The sequence below is a fragment of the Diplotaxodon limnothrissa genome, linkage group LG16 (genome assembly GCF_057381915.1).
Source record: "Diplotaxodon limnothrissa isolate DT_005_m linkage group LG16, D_limnothrissa_male_GT1.1, whole genome shotgun sequence".
Taxonomy (NCBI): Eukaryota; Metazoa; Chordata; class Actinopteri; order Cichliformes; family Cichlidae; genus Diplotaxodon; species Diplotaxodon limnothrissa.
The window spans coordinates 11,566,168-11,582,840 of NC_140611.1; the positions used below are offsets into that span (position 1 = coordinate 11,566,168).

The 16,673-nt window shown below is 40.7% G+C and overlaps 1 protein-coding gene and 1 long non-coding RNA gene across 3 annotated transcripts in view; both read right to left on the reverse strand.

Annotated features, from left to right (window-relative positions):
• Window positions 1-16,673, reverse strand: part of pde1a (phosphodiesterase 1A, calmodulin-dependent) — a 47,981-nt gene that overhangs the window by 17,690 nt on the left and 13,618 nt on the right. For both annotated transcript variants that reach the window (XM_085373720.1, XM_085373719.1), the window contains one exon: window positions 13,643-13,669. In XM_085373720.1, coding sequence (XP_085229846.1) covers window positions 13,643-13,669 — 27 coding nt within the window. The remainder of the gene's footprint in view (window positions 1-13,642; window positions 13,670-16,673) is intronic.
• Window positions 9,654-11,598, reverse strand: LOC146615804 (uncharacterized). Its single transcript, XR_014906950.1, has 4 exons — window positions 11,460-11,598; window positions 10,696-10,761; window positions 10,193-10,348; window positions 9,654-9,740 (listed from the first exon to the last, which is right to left on the reverse strand). It is a non-coding gene; the product is annotated as an uncharacterized LOC146615804 (long non-coding RNA).

The following is a 16,673-nucleotide window of genomic DNA, read 5'->3' on the forward strand; positions in this document are numbered from 1 at the left end:
AAGTACTCTTGCCTCTTTTCAAGTATTTTTGCTTTTTTGTTTCTCTCAGTGTCAACTTGAGTTATTTTTATCACTGTGGAGCTAAATTTATCAGCTAGGAGGTAGCTTTCGGTATGTCTGTTCTCAGCTGAAATCAGAAATTATGTGTCATCATGACTCTTTTTTTTTTTAATTACCCGATCATTCAGGCCTAGTTCCAAAGTGTCTCAGTGAAAGGTGTGGTACTTCTCTTTGTTCAGGGTGCAGATGTCCAGCTGCAATTACCATGTTTCTCTATATGTTTGATTCTGGAATTGTTTCCCCTTCTCCTCCCTGAGTCTGGTTCTACTAGTGATTTCTTATTATCAGGATGTCCTGAAAACTCCCTGAAAAGAACTTAAGTTAATCCAAAATGCTGCAGCAAGAGTACTGACAGGGACTAGAAAGAGAGAGCAGATTTCTTCTATATTGGCTTCTCTTCATAGGCTCCCTATTAAATCCAGAATCAAATTGAAAATCCTGTTCAAGGTCTTAAATAATCAGGCCCCATCTTATCTTAATGACCTTATAGTACCATATCACCCCATTACAGCACTTCACTCTCGCACTGCAGGCCTACTTGTTGTTCCTAGAGTATTTATAAGTAGTATGCAAGGCAGAGCCTCTAGCTTTCAGGCCCCTCTTTTGTGGAAACAGCTTGGGAGTTTGGATTCAGGAGACAGACACTATCTCTACTTTTAAGATTTGGTTTAAAAAAATGTTGATATGTCCTTTTTGATAAAGTTTATAGTTATTGTTGGACCAGGTGACCCTAAATCCTCCCTTAGTTATGCTACAATAAGTTTAGGCTGCTGAGGGATTCCTGTGAAGCACTGAGCGTTTCTTCTTCAGAATCAGAATCAGAATACTTTATTAATCTTAGATGACGGCTGTGTGCGGACAGGGATAGGACCCAAGATGCAGACTCCAGAGACAAATTTAAACCAAAACAGCTTTAATGCTGAACGCAAACATAACATAACATAACTTGGAAAAACTCAAAATAAACTAACACCGGTGGACTGGCAAAACACAGCAAAATAAACGGTAGATCGCGACATGGACACAGAGAAACACAGGGCTTAAATACACAGAGGGAGCAATCAGGGAATGAGTAACAGGAGGGAAAAACAGCTGGGGCAAATCAGGCCTAACGAGACCAGGGGAAGCAAAACCAGACACATTAACATCAGACATAGACTTCCAAAGTAAAACCGGAAACATAAGACAGACTCACAGGCAAGCACTAAAACAAAGGGAACAGAGACGTGGGACCAGGGCAGACACAGACACTGACTGGACGTGGAAATACAGCAGACAGGGAAGACAGCAACAAAGGAACAGACAGAAAACCAAAACACTAAAACTCTAACCAAACCCCACCCAGAGGACCTTAACTTAAGAAAAACCCGTAAAGCAAAGCTAGAATATAAAGAAATAACAAAATCAAATAACCAAAAACACAAAACACTGGGTCACCGACCCAGGAACCCTAACCGTACCCCCCCCCCCCCCCCCCCCCTAAAGGGCTGGCTTCCAGACAGCCCAAACCAGAACACCAAAAAACAAAAAACAACCCAACCAGGGCGGGCGGTGGGGGAAACAGGACGGAGGGCACGAAACAAATGAAACACATCAAACCAGAAACCAAAACACAGGAAACAAAGTCCAAAACAACAGCACAAAGGCCCAGGAATAGTCCAAAAACAAACAAACAAACAAAAGAGCCCATGAAAGGCGCAGAGGCCCAGGTCAGGAGGCCGGCCGGGCGGGAGGCACCGACGGCGACTGAGCAGATCAGGAGGCCGGCCGGGCGGGAGGCACTGGCGGCGACGTAGTTCAGGGGGCCGTCTATGACGGCGACGTAGGTCAAGGAGCCGGCCATGACGGCAACGACATTCAGTCATCGGCCGGACAGGACGGACAGGACGGACAGGACGTGCAGGACGAGCAGGCCAGACTGGACGAGCAGGACGTGTAGGACGAGCAGGACCAGACGGCATGGGGACCCCAGGCGCAGACGAAGCTGAACACTCAGAGGCCGGACCGGGTGGAGCTGCTGAGGCTGGACCGGGCGGAGCTACAGAGGCTGGACCGGGCGGAGCTGCAGAGGCTGGGGCCGGACCGGGCGGAGCTGCAGACTCGGAGGCCGGTGGTGGCTGAACGGCCTCGCCAGAACCATCAGCAGACACTGGGACGTGCTGGCTGGGTCCTCCCGGACCCCCAGCTGACGAGGCAAGTGGCTGAACGGGCCCCTCGGACCCTCCAGCGGAGACGGGTGGCTGAACGGGCCCCTCGGACCCTCCAGCGGAGACGGGTGGCTGAACGGGCCCCTTGGTCCCTCCAGCGGAGACGGGTGGTTGAACGGGCCCCTCGGATCCTCCAGCAGGAAGAGACGGCTGAAGCGGTTCCTCGGACCCTCCAGCGGAGACAGGTGGCTGAACGGGCCCCTCGGACCCTCCAGCGGAGACAGGAGGCTGAACTGGCCCCTCGGATCCTCCAGCAGGAAGAGACGGCTGAAGCGGTTCCTCGGACCCTCCAGCGGAGACAGGTGGCTGAACGGGCCCCTCGGACCCTCCAGCGGAGACAGGTGGCTGAACGGGCCCCTCGGACCCTCCAGCAGAGACAGGAGGCTGAACTGGCCCCTCGGATCCTCCAGCAGGAAGAGACGGCTGAAGCGGTTCCTCGGACCCTCCAGCGGAGACAGGTGGCTGAACGGGCCCCTCAAACCCTCCAGCGGAGACAGGTGGCTGAACGAACGGGCCCCTCAGACCCTCCAGCGGAGACAGGTGGCTGAACGAACGGGCCCCTCAGACCCTCCAGCGGAGACAGGTGGCTGAACGGGCCCCTCGGACCCTCCAGCGGAGACAGGTGGCTGAACGGGCCCCTCGGACCCTCCAGCGGAGACAGGTGGCTGAACTGGCCCCTCGGATTCTCCAGCAGGAAGAGACGGCTGAAGCGGTTCCTCGGACCCTCCAGCGGAGACGGGAGGCTGAACGGGCCCCTCGGACCCTCCAGCGGAGACAGGGGGCAGAACGGGCCCCTCGGACCCTCCAGCAGAACCAGTTTGCAGAACAGATGAAGTGGGTGTGATGTCAGAATGCTCAACAGTTCTGTTGTGGCGGCGGCCAGAACGCCGTTTCCTTCGGGATGAGGAAACAGGAACCGGTGGAGAAAAAGAGACCTCCTCCTCATCCTCTGACCACATAGCTGCCAGAAAAAAGGCAGGTGAACGAGAGCCCAGCTGGTGTGGGGAGGGAGAGGAAGTCCGCGGCAATGTTGAGACAGAAGGAGAGTGTGTGTTGTCCTGGGGTAACGGTGGGGAAGATGTAGAGAGTGAGAGAGCAAGCTCACCAGCCTTGACTTGCTCTCTCCAGGCAGTAATGGTGTCGTCCAACTTAGTGTCCTTAGCAAACTGAAACAGCTGAGGGTTATGGCGAATGATGGCATCCACTGCATTCAGCCCAACTGCCATAGTCCGTAGATCCCGTGACTGGGCAATGCGGTCGAGCAGACTCACCATCCGCCTCATCTCGCCGTTGAACTCCGAGGAAAAGGAGTCTGCAGGGTCCATGTTCTGGTCGCGATCTTCTGTTAGATGACGGCTGTGTGCGGACAGGGATAGGACCCAAGATGCAGACTCCAGAGACAAATTTAAACCAAAACAGCTTTAATGCTGAACGCAAACATAACATAACTGGGAAAAACTCAAAATAAACTAACACCAGTGGACTGGCAAAACACACAGCAAAATAAACGGTAGATCGCGACATGGACACAGAGAAACACAGGGCTTAAATACACAGAGGGAGCAATCAGGGAATGAGTAACAGGAGGGAAAAACAGCTGGGGCAAATCAGGCCTAACGAGACCAGGGGAAGCAAAACCAGACACATTAACATCAGACATAGACTTCCAAAGTAAAACCGGAAACATAAGACAGACTCACAGGCAAGCACTAAAACAAAGGGAACAGAGACGTGGGACCAGGGCAGACACAGACACTGACTGGACGTGGAAATACAGCAGACAGGGAAGACAGCAACAAAGGAACACAGACAGAAAACCAAAACACTAAAACTCTAACCAAACCCCGCCCAGAGGACCTTAACTTAAGAAAAACCCGTAAAGCAAAGCTAGAATATAAAGAAATAACAAAATCAAATAACCAAAAACACAAAACACTGGGTCACCGACCCAGAAACCCTAACAATTAATCCCGAAGGAAATTATAGGTTACAGCAGGCAGCACACTTACAAAGTGCTTCATTCACCTTTTTCACTCACCATGTGTTTTATATATGAAGGGCCAGGAGTGACACTAGTCTGTATTTGATTATCAGTTAGTATTAATCTCTGGTTTCTTCCACAGCATATCTTTAATCATCACCCCCAATTGGTTGCAGCAGATGGCCGCCCCTCCTTGAGCCTGGGTCTGCTGGAGGTTTCTTTCTGTTAAAAGGGAATTTTTCCTTCCTGCTGTCACCAAGGGCATGAACATAGCGGGCTGTGTGATAGTTAGGGTTCTTTCTAAAACTATAGGATCTTAACCTTACAATATAAAGCCCCTGGAGGTGATTGTAGTTGTAAATTGGTGTCATTTAAACAAAACTTAATCAAAATGAATTGAACTGTATGCCATAAATCAGGGTGGATTTTGTTTGTGTTGTCAGATATGTAGTTCCTACATTATAACAGTATTGTGAATGATACAGAATGACTATCGCTAATAAACTGTCTGTTAACGTGAAGTGCATCACTCAAAACCCGTGTAACGCTCCGTCTGCTTTACTATACTAAATACTGTACTTCACTGGATTTAAATGTACATATAATGTATATGTGTATGATATCCTGCACCTCAGGACATCAGTGATATGCTTTTAGTCTGCCTGCAGTCTTCACACACCTGCTAACTGGTGGATTTTCATTCTTAGCACCCACACAGCTGCTGTCCTGTTCACACCACAGAACCAGAACATGAAAATCTGCTTCCTCCAGATGGACACATGACACGCTGCCTCCTGTCAGTCAGCTGACACCCACAGAAAACGACTGGAGTCTCCTCCAGGAAATAAACACGCTGCCTTGTAGAGTGCATCTTCCTTGCGTCTTTGCCAGCCAACAGCGCCCTTATGCCAGTTTGAAAAGTTCTCAGATGGGATGACCTATGACTTACTTTTAAATGATGAAATCAGATTAAGTTACATATCACAAACTAATGGCTTCATTGAAACAGAATTTGTGCAAACTGTTTGAAAGTCATTAGAGGTTAATTATAAGCATTTAAAAGCACTTATAAGCTCTCCAGGCTTCATGAAAGACAATTAGTGCTCTTGTTTGGATGTTGTCTGCCTTTTCTTCTATTTTCTGTCAAGAGAAGTGGTTCAGTAATGTTGACGTCCTGTCTCTGGGGAGGCCAATCCATGACTGATACTGTTCTAATGTGTGGTTTTCTATCCAGTTATGCTTTTACTCCACTGGCAGTAGTTGATACTATTCATCAAGTTTTCCAGATGGTATTGCCTGGTGGATCAAAATCTACTATTCTGCATTCATAATTCCAGGTTTTGACAGCCACCCTTCCACTGAGATCTGATGAGCCTTTGGCAATCAGTAGATCAACTGAAAGGCCAGGCCAGATGCATCTGTCGGGTCCTGTATTAGGTCTTTGCCCAAGGACATGACTCTCAGATACAGTTCATTTGCTGTAGATTTGCTGTAGTTTTTTAGGCCTGCTACTTCAAATCAAATCAAATCAATTTATTTATATGGCACTTTTCACAGAATAAAAACCACAAAGTGCTTCACAGTAATATAAAACAGAAATACATAAAATACATTAATAATCAAACATACAGCACAAATCTAATTAAAAGCCAATCTAAATAAATGAGTCTTAAGCTTCTTTTTAAAAGAATAAATACAATCAAGGCAACGTAATGATGGAGGGAGAGCATTCCACAACCTGGGGGCCACCGCTCTAAAAGATCTATCACCTGGTCTTAAAATGAGTTTGTGGGACTAACAACACCTTTGATTAGATGATCTCAGACTGCGCGAGGGAACGTGGGGTTCTAAAAGATCAGAAATGTAGGCAGGGGCATCACAATTCAAAGCTTTAAAAGTCAGTATCAAGATTTTTAAATGAATTCTAAAATGTACTGGAAGCCAGTGTAATGAATGTAACACTGGTGTAATGTGCTCTCTTTTTCGTGTCTTAGTTAAAAGCCTTGCAGCAGCATTCTGGACTAACTGGAGACGGTCAAGATTCCTTTTGCTCAAACAAAGAAAAAGACTGTTACAATAATCTAAGCGAGATGAAGTAAAAGCATGAATAACCATTTCTAACTCAGATTTAGACAGCAAAGTTCGCAGTTTGGAGATGTTTCTTAGCTGAAAAAGGCCATTTCTAATCAAGTGGGGACAGTGTTGTTCTAGGGACATGGCAGAATCAAAGATCACACCAAGGTACCTGAGGCTCAGGATGACAGATGAGCCAAGAGAACCAGGATGCTGTTTGTGATATTTTGTATGTAGCGGACTGTCGACAGGGTGATTTAAAGACTCTGCTGTGTCCAAGCCTTTTAACATTGCCATGGTGACCTACCACCACCCTGTAAACTGGATGAAATTTGTTTTAGTTGCCATGGTAACAGCTGAAGTCAGAGTAGGAGATGGTGAGAAAGATAACTTCAAGACTAGAGAGATTGTGATTCAGGTGCGTCATTTTCAGGTGTCAACAAAACACCATCTGTTTTCTTTTTTAATAACTTGAAATATTCCATGTTATTATTAGTTATTAGTAGTAGTAGCTGCTGAGTTTTACAAATGTCACTGTAGGTTAGAGGTTTCTAATGCAGTGCGTTTAGAACTGTTTCAGTAAAAGACACAACCCCAACCACAAAGGTGAAGTCCCTGTATTCAGTAAGACTTGAAAATACACTCAAAAAAATGAAACGTTGACTTTAATTAAAATTATTTTGTCAACAGGTTCCACGAAATTGAATTATGTTAGTTTAAAGCAAAAATCTTTAGTTCATCTAATTTAAAAAAACTACTTAAGATTAACAAGACATATTTAAGACTAACTAAATCAAGTTATGTTGTATGAACATAGATGATATATTTTCAGGTTAGATAGTTTAGATTAGTTACTTCAACACATTTCTTATTTGTGGCAGTAAAATGTTAAATTTAAGTTAGATTAATTCAAATATTATATTTTCAGCCACCTTGTGCTTTATTAATTAGTTTTACATAAATCTATTTTGTCAACAGGTTCCACACAAATGAATTAAGTACATCCAACTTATTTTTTTAAATTTATTTTATTGCCAACACATTCAGTGAGCATTTGTGTAAACCCAGTCCAAAATAAAACACAACAGCTCATTAGGGTTAGTAATTAACAGTATGTAGACAGATGCAACATCAAGACTTTAAATTAAATGTCTGTATCTACCAGAAATAGAAGAGAAAAAAAAAACGCATTGAAGATCACATAACACATTGATAAGATGACACTTGAGTCATGCACATGTGATGCTAGTAAGGTCTGTGAGTGTTTTTTTCTTTTAGTGTCTAAAATGGATAGCAAAGTTGCTATTTGCAATGATTGCTTAGGGTCAGTCCAGTAACACAATGCCAATGAAGTGCTTTCCTTTAACAATGCAAAGTGAAGTGTCCACCTCAACAGCCACAATTTAAAAAAAAAAAAAAAAAAAAATGTAACAACAACAATAATAATAATAATAATAATAATAATAATAATAATAAATAGTCCACTGATATTAGCAATCAAAGAAAATTACATCACCATCCCAAATAAAACTTTAACAAAACATGCCAACATTATGGTCTAACAATAAAACAGCTTGTCAGCGTTCAGTTTTTTTGCAACAGCACAGCAGTAACCATTTAACACTTGCCACTGTCAACATTTATTTTACTAGTGTTTGGGCAAAAAACTTCAGATGGAAACATTTTAACATGGAAACAATTGTTCGTCTTTAAAAGTCCACAAAATATACATTCATCCTGCATTCCCAACTTGGATGATCTGATATCCTCGTGTTGGTGTTGTTCCCAGACCATCATGAAAATGTTGTTCCAGGTTCAACATTGCAAGTGACCAATCACATTGTTGTGACGTTATTCTATTCCAAGCCATTCGTGCATTTATGAAATTCCAATGTTGCAAGGACAATATCAATTCTGCTTACTGTTTATTAAAGGTTACGGTTAGGGTTAGGGTCAGTTGATCGGCGGACAGAGGCGGTTTCACGCAGCTTAAGTACAGTTTTTTGTTTTACGCCGGTTTTTCCCGAAGTCGCAAAAGTATGACGTCACAACATTCTGATTGGTCACTTGCAATGTTGATCCTGGAACAACATTTAGTATGATGATCTGGGAACAACACCAACACGAGGATATCAGATCAACCTCCTAACTTACCCTTAATTTTAGTATGTATTGCAATTACCTTTACAATGCACACAATGTAACACAAACTGAATATGAACATATTTCCACCTCATAACAATATGCCTTGAACGCTAATATACACACCACCCTTCAACATTTCTGGTGCAGTATCATCTCTCAATTAAATCCTTTAAATCTCAATACTTTTGATTGTCTCTTAGCTTTCAGTCTTGAGGTTAACTGAGATTCAGTGCATATATCCCACCCATTAAGAGTGCACATGCAGAGGCCAGGTCTTCCAGGTCATGCAGGACACACTAGATGGTTATACCCACTGTAGGGTAATTTCCAATAAACCAAGTTCAAAAAAGAAGAGTCTATGGCTGACGCGTGTTCCTGGTTTCCAAAAGAAATGCTTCCAGTTGCATTATGATTTGAAGACTGTTTATTTATTACAAACGGAAGATGTAACAATGAACTCCTTCCTAAAAAGCATGAAAGTTCCAAAAAATAGCAGTTATCCAGAACTAGCTGTGCACACGGTCAGAAAACCGTGAGACTCCTAACCTCTCTGTCCATGCTCCTCCCCTTCCCTCTCACACAGGGTTTCATGCTACTATTGCACTTACATAATTAAAGTGAGAGGTACCCCCTTTTAGGTTCCAATCCCAAAACAGTGACTTAAAATTACTTTATGTAAACACATATATTTTCACATTTATTAATCCTGAAAAGATGACTTATGTAATGAATCTATGAATTATAAAACAAACATGAACTCAATCGTAAATAAAAATATAAAGCAGACGTCTGGCGCTTACACCCACATCGGCTGGAGGAGTGCTGGCATCAGCTCTTTCGATGGTAAAGATAGCAAGGGTAATTTGTTCCAGCTCCCTCTGAACAGCTGTAGCTTAGACACAAAAACATAGAAAAATGGCATCCAGTTTTAAAAAAAGAAAGAAAAAGGGCCAAAGCTACCCTTTAATGACGTAAACACAATATTAGGAACATGCACCCCAGTGCGCCACTATTTTAGACTACAGATTCAACGATAAATATAAATAGTTTGGGTATACAAGAAGATTTCCCAAAACATTTAAACAGGTTCCATGCAAATTACAACAACAACAACATGCAACAACATTAGTTATTCAAAATTTGGTTTAATACAGATAAAAAACTAAACTAAAATTACCAACCAATTATTCTTTGAAGAGGATGCTTGGGTCTTCATTCAGGTAAAAAGGTAGTGCCCTGAGGACACACTCCCTCCCCTTTTCAATGGTTTCCTTCTGTAGAGAGTGGCAGAGATACAGGAAGAGAAAACAGATATACTTTAGGATGACAGAAACTCACATTATACGCAAAATGAATGACATATCCACTGCACAGATAGACATGTACACAAGACCAACTAATCATCACATGGACATGAATAGTTAACCTGTTGGGCAGGGTTTCCACCACATTAGATATGTCCATAATGGAGGTAAAGACAAACTAATACATCATCTTTTTTGCATTCAAAACATAACATAAAAACATTCACTTCTGGTTTAACCTAAATCAAGGGATCAGATTTTACATATGTTTAGGTAATTTAAATTTTCCAACGTTTTGAGTACCAAACTTTGTCTTGCTTAATATAAATGTAAGTGCACTGTGCAGCTACCATACACTAGCTGTTTAAATTTGAAAATGATCTTATTAGCCATAATATTTTGCTACCAACAGAATAACGCACCTGTGTGGCTGGGGCCAAAGTTTGTCTAATTTTCTTCCCTGCAACGCCTCCTTTTTTCTTGAAGACTTTTATGAGCTGGTCAGTGTATTGGTCAAGTTGTGTAAAAAGCCTTGGAACATGTGCAGCAGTAGTAATCCTCACATATTCTGCTTCCACCTGAAAATATGTCAACAAACACAACATACTGTACTGTAAATATACATACTATATGTACACATATACAAACTAAAACTAATGTAGTAAGACCTCATTAAAGCTATAATTTTAACACAAACATTTACACAAAATGCTAATGGAGCCATTACAGCTTTTGTTATTTATCAAGTTCCAAAAAATATTGATCACAGCTGATCTGAAAAGAATTTCATGCCTCAGGCCCTTGAACTGCAACCTTTACCATGGTTCAGATGTGGAGAAGAAATAACAGGGGCATGGGATGGGTCACAAAAGAAAACTTAACTTATAAAACAGTTTTGTTTTTAAAAGTATAACAGTTCACATACCACATACAAGCTCAGCAATACCACATACACCACATCAGTATAGGAGGGAGCAGGTAAAGGCAGGATCTGAGATTTATAAAGAAAAAAAATAATTAATTCCTTAATTTCAAGAAGCAAATTATTGTTTGAATTACAACTAAATAAAATACTACTCAGAAGAAAAGCAAGAGATTGACACTGCCATGTGCTAACTTTCTATAGAAGCAATTATCACCAGGTCTGTCGACCTCCATTGTCTGTCCACTCATATGTCTTGAATAATTTTATTAAAAAAATTAAGTGTGTACTTTCACAAACTGTAATTTATAACTACATTGATATGTATAACTCCGCTAGGAAACATGCTGTATTTACAGACCATTTTTACATAATACAGATTACTGATAGAGCAGAACAATGGTGTCACAGTGGCTTTCGCCCTTGACTTTTTGGATTTTAAATGTCACTTTATGCTATCCTTGCTATCCTATTCGATATTTCCGACTCTCGGATTACAGAAAAGGAATCCCAAGAAAGCAAATGGAAAAATAACCCCTTGAAAGAATAACCCCATGAACCCCTGTAGCTAATCCCTTAATAAAACAAAAAACAATAAAAATGTTTCTTACACAGTCCACAAAATAAGCATGTCCAGGACCCAGTAAAACTAATGTAAAACAAGCACACGCAAACGATATAACATGTCTTGTAAGACAAACGCAAAATATAACCATGCTGGACATATAGATACTACACAACATAGTCAAAGAAAAAAGTGGTCTTACCTCTCAAAGAAACAGCAGCTTGGCGCCAAAACAGCCTTTTTCAGTTAAATTTGAAGTCTTGCGCATGAGCAGGCACAAGCCGTGAAACCTTCTTGTTCTGCGCGGTTTCATTACAACTGTTTTTGCATTACTGCCACCTTGTGGATATACAAGGTATATCGATCCTAATTGACTTAAATGTTATGCGATCAAGTAACACATTAGTATTATGTACGTTGAATAATAGACACAATTACGTAGACTTGATTAGAAAAACATATGTTAACTTAACAAAAACATATATTTTAAGTAAAATGAAAATAAATAATTAATATACACTGAACAATCCACCTCATTCATTTTTTTGAGTGTAGCCGGAGGCCTTTCTGTGTGGAGTTTGCATGTTCTCCCCATGTTTTCCATGGGTTCTCTCCAGGTACTCCGGCTTCCTCCCACAGATAAAAGACAGGTAATTAGTGGTGTTATGTTAGGTTAACTGGTGGTCTCTAAATTGCTCATGCGAATGGTTGTCTGTCTGCTTGTTCACACTACAAATAAAATAGTGTGAACTCTCAAAGCGGCCCGCATGCGCAAAAGAAGATGTCACACACAACGCGCTCTGTTTAGACCCAGAGCAAACAATATTTGACTGATGGCCCTTAATATAAAGACTTCGGACTTTACGTTTCCCAATTATTGCTTTAAGTTATTTTGTTATTTACATAATAATGTAAATAACCTAATAATTATCCTTATTGCTGTTTTAGAGGAGCGGTGCTTCAAAGGATAGTAGCAGATTTCTGTCAGAATCTGCAGATTATACAGTACAAATAAAATGTTCACGTTTCTCCAACGTTGTCTTCCCAACAGTTTCACTGACATCTACGCTGGATGGCCAGGAAGCGTTCGCGATGTCTTATCGGGCGCTTCTCCGGCGCTGATAATTGGCGTCTGTCTTGTGTCAGTGACGTAAAAGACGGATTTAATGCGACATGACCGTTCAAACAGCAGTCGCTTTCTAAAACATCGGATATGTATCGGATTCAGCACCACATACGAAAGTGACCCAGATCGGATTTGAAAATATCGGATTTGTGCCGTTCACACTGTCACACTATGATCGGATATGGGTCGCATAGGGTCAAAAAAATCGGATTTGACGCGCTTTCGCCTGCAGTGTGAATGTAGCCTAAGTTTACAGTCTACAGTCTCAAAGCTAAAAGCAATATCCCCTGAGAACACACACATTTACAGTCAGATTTGTTTTAAAATTACACAAAATACGTAAAGAAATAGGGAGGGTCTTTTTAAAGAGCTGAAACATGTTTTAGTGTTGCACGTCAAACAAGGCCTCCCTCTGGGAGTGTATCTGTTTTAGACAAAGACAAAGTTATTTTTTCTTTTAAATTTCAGGGTAAAGCAAGTAGTACCTTTTATGTGTCGATGATGGTTTCCACAATTCTAAAATAACATGCTAATTCATTTTCATATTTTTATGATGCATAATGAGCTCAGTGTGCTTTTATGGTGAAAAAAATCTTTGTGCACTTAATTATCAAAGACTTACTCAAAACAACTGCAGAAAGGATTTAATCATGAATCAGAAAATATAGACTGCCAGTCAAAAGTTTGGAAACATCTTCTCATTTAATATTTTTTCTTTATTTTTTACTACTTTCAACATACATAGATACATGCTGAAGAAGAAGAAGGAGAGTGATGGAGTGCTGCGCCAGATAGCTTGGCTTTCACAGTCATCTGACCTAAAGCAAAGGGTGGCTATTTTGAAGAATCTAAAATATAAAACTTGTTTTGAGTTAATTCACACACATTCATAGTCCTGATGCCTTCAATGAGAATCTACAATCTAAATAGTCATGAAAATAAAGAAAAACCTATAAAATAGAAGATGTGTCCAAGCTTTTGACTGGTAGTGTAAGTTTCATAGACCAAAAGACCAAGGGAATGTTATTAAATATCTACACTTTTCACTTCTACACTTTTATAAAGAAGAAAAAAGCAAAAACATCTGCAGTTTAGAGAAGCTGATTTTTTTTCTCTATTTTGTATTTTTAATTTTTCATTCATGCTTGTCAGTTGTCACAATGATTTTCCGCTAAACAAATACACAAGAATACAACTAATTGTTTCAACTCTCCATAAAAACAATTGTGCGTGTATGTGTGTGCCAGTGCGTGCCTTACCTTTGCGATGTACTTTTATATTTCTGCCTGTAAACAAACAAGAACAAACAAGAGTTAATCAAATCGGCCACTCACATGGTGAGTTTCAGGCTAGGTTAGAAGGCACACCTTGAAACAAACATGCAGACTAACAAAGATATTTCTTCTCTGAATAAAGTCTTATCTTCATCAACAAAAACACATCTTCACATTGGAACTAATAAATAAACCACAGAGTATTCAGAAGCTTGAATAAATGTCTATATCGGTATATACAGATATATTTCATTTGTACTGAACTACTCATTAAATTAACAACATGATGTATTTTAAAAGACTTTTTACGAGACCAGATTGCTCCTATAGTGGCCATCAGAAGGTACTTAAGGTACTTTGGCACATTGGATTCACGTTTTAGACCTTGATGGCACGTCCATCATTTATATACAGTTTATGAGTGCACACCAAAGCTACCTGCACTAATGTCAGTGCGTTAGGTGGAAATGCTGCTTGGATTTACTGAAGTCAGTCAGGGGGCTGCATAACAGAGAGCAAACTCAAACACTGCATGCGAAAAGCAAACTGTCATTTCCATTAACCTCGAGACAGATGAGAATGACATGCAACCACGGGAGCGTTACACAACAAAAATGGCAACTGCTGTTGCCTCGAAAGGCTTAGAAGACACATAAAGCTAAACCATACATACATGATACATGGCCAACATACTCAAAAACTGTTTGTCCTCTGTGTTAAGTCTTTTAAAATGTCCCTCATTCCAATAAAATCTGAAAAGTCTGAAAGAGACCGGTTAGCAAATCATGTTTTCTACCCATTTTGTGTGCAAGGGTGGCTCAGACAAGCACTCCAAAGCACTGGAGCAAAGGTTTTCGTTCTGGGAATTGAGCCGTCCCAGCAGGGTGTCAAAGAGTTGAACATGGAGGTGAAAGGAACCCATGAATTCTGGGTATTTTGTGGAGATTGGTGGCTGATTTGGTTGCTTTTCAACACTGTCAGAGGTTCCAGCAACAGCAGTGGCTCATGGAGGTAATTTAGGTACTTTAAACCCGTTAGTAGCAGATTGCAGCAATTTGCATCAAACATGGAGCTTCCTATGAGTCATAACACAGCCAAATATGAACACATAGATATGATACACCTTTTAGATTCAGTGTACGGAGGATAGTAGCATATTCTGCAGGCATCATAAATGAATATGTCATCTTGATAAGCAGCCTGAGAATCCTCACATTTCTATGTTTCCTTTTGTAATAGGCACATGCCAAAGAAGAACTGCAGATAGACTGCTAACAATGAAAAAAACTACAGCAGTTTAAGTGAATGACTGACTCTGTGTTACAACACAATTCATGTACTGTATATATCACCAAAAAACCCCAAATTATTAGAACCCTACACAAAGAATAATCATGACTTAAAAGGGATTCAGGGGTTTACTGTCAGCTTTTTCTGTCCTACATCAACCAGGGATCGCACATACCCTATCAAGTTGTTTTTTCTTTGAATATATTTCTAGTGTCACACTCCATTTCAGACTCCATTTTTCTCATTCATTTCTCTGAGCGTGATGGCTGACAATGATGTCACTGCCTCCAGCTCAACATTTGAATTCACTGAGGTTGATTCCTGTCTTACGCCAAAGGGGGCGGGAATATTTTCCCAAAAAGTTGCATCAATAAAGTGGTTGGAAGCTTCTAAATGTGCTAGTGCAGACAACCTTTCCCTTTCCCTCTAAAACACAGATGCCTCATAGTAAGGTCCAATCTGGGGAAGCAGCACCTGTTAAATGATTTATTGTTAATTTTGTGAAACTGTGAAGCACATGATTACATTTTACCGCTGTTATGTGGTGAAGGATGCAAAGCAAAGCCAGTCCATGCAGACTGTTCTCTGATAAAGACAGAGGCCAAGTTAATGAACAGGGTGCCTAAATATAACTTTGTACTGACAAATGATTTGCTGGATGAAATATTAGTCTGCAGATTTTTGTAGCGATGAAAGGTTAAAGAATCTAACATTCCAATCGTGATATTGGGCGTGCAGGTTAAAGCTGTGTCACATGTAAAGAAACATATGATATGTTGTATGTGTGTTTGGGATGGATTTTCAAGTAAATGACCAAATTCCTATAAATGCTGACATCTGACAGATACACACATTTCTGGCAATAATGAAAAAGCTCTCTTACAACTAATGTGTCATGTATGGAAGATCACCTTTGTTACATTTTCACCACACAAGGTCAATGATGTATAGGGGACAAATTTTAAGTTTTTTTGCTGCCTAAATTAAACCAAGTACGTGTTGCTGACTAAAGCACACGGAGCAGGGAGAGAAACCAGAACACAAGCAGTATTTGACATGATGGGATGGAAACACATATTAAATAAATATTGACTTTTTAAAAAGAAGTTTAAGGTCCCTTTTCTTTCTTTTTCGCCTCTCTTAGCTATTTTGCTGTTTGTTTGTTGTCATTTTTCTACTTATTTTGTGTCTTTTTGCAGTCATTTTGTGTCTCATTTTTTATTTTATATCTCTTTGTGCTCGGTTCCCTTCTCTTTAAAGTTTGTCTTTGATGTCTCGTGAGTCTGCAGATATTTTTTGCCACCATTTTAACCCTCTCAGGCTCAAATTAAACTTTTTGTTACTAATGCACAACCAAGTCCTGCAGTGGTACTTCTGAGTAAAAGAAAACTCATAAAATATGTATGTGGGGTAATCAGGTTGTTAGTTTTTAACTGTTGCAAATCGGCAACGCCTGCCTTGAGAGGGTTAAGTCATATTACATATTTGTGTCTCCTTCAAAGAATTATTTTGTGTCTTTATGATGTTGTTTTTTGCCACTTTTTAGTCATTTTATGTCTCCTAGAAGTTGTTTTGTGCTACTTTGCAGTAAATTTTTGTCCCTTTGTAGACATTTTATGTCTTTTTGAAGTGTTTTTGTGTCACTTTTTAGTTTTTTCCCACTATACATTGGACGTTGGATAGACATGCAGATCTGATCTATATTGGGTCCATTGGTCCATAGCCA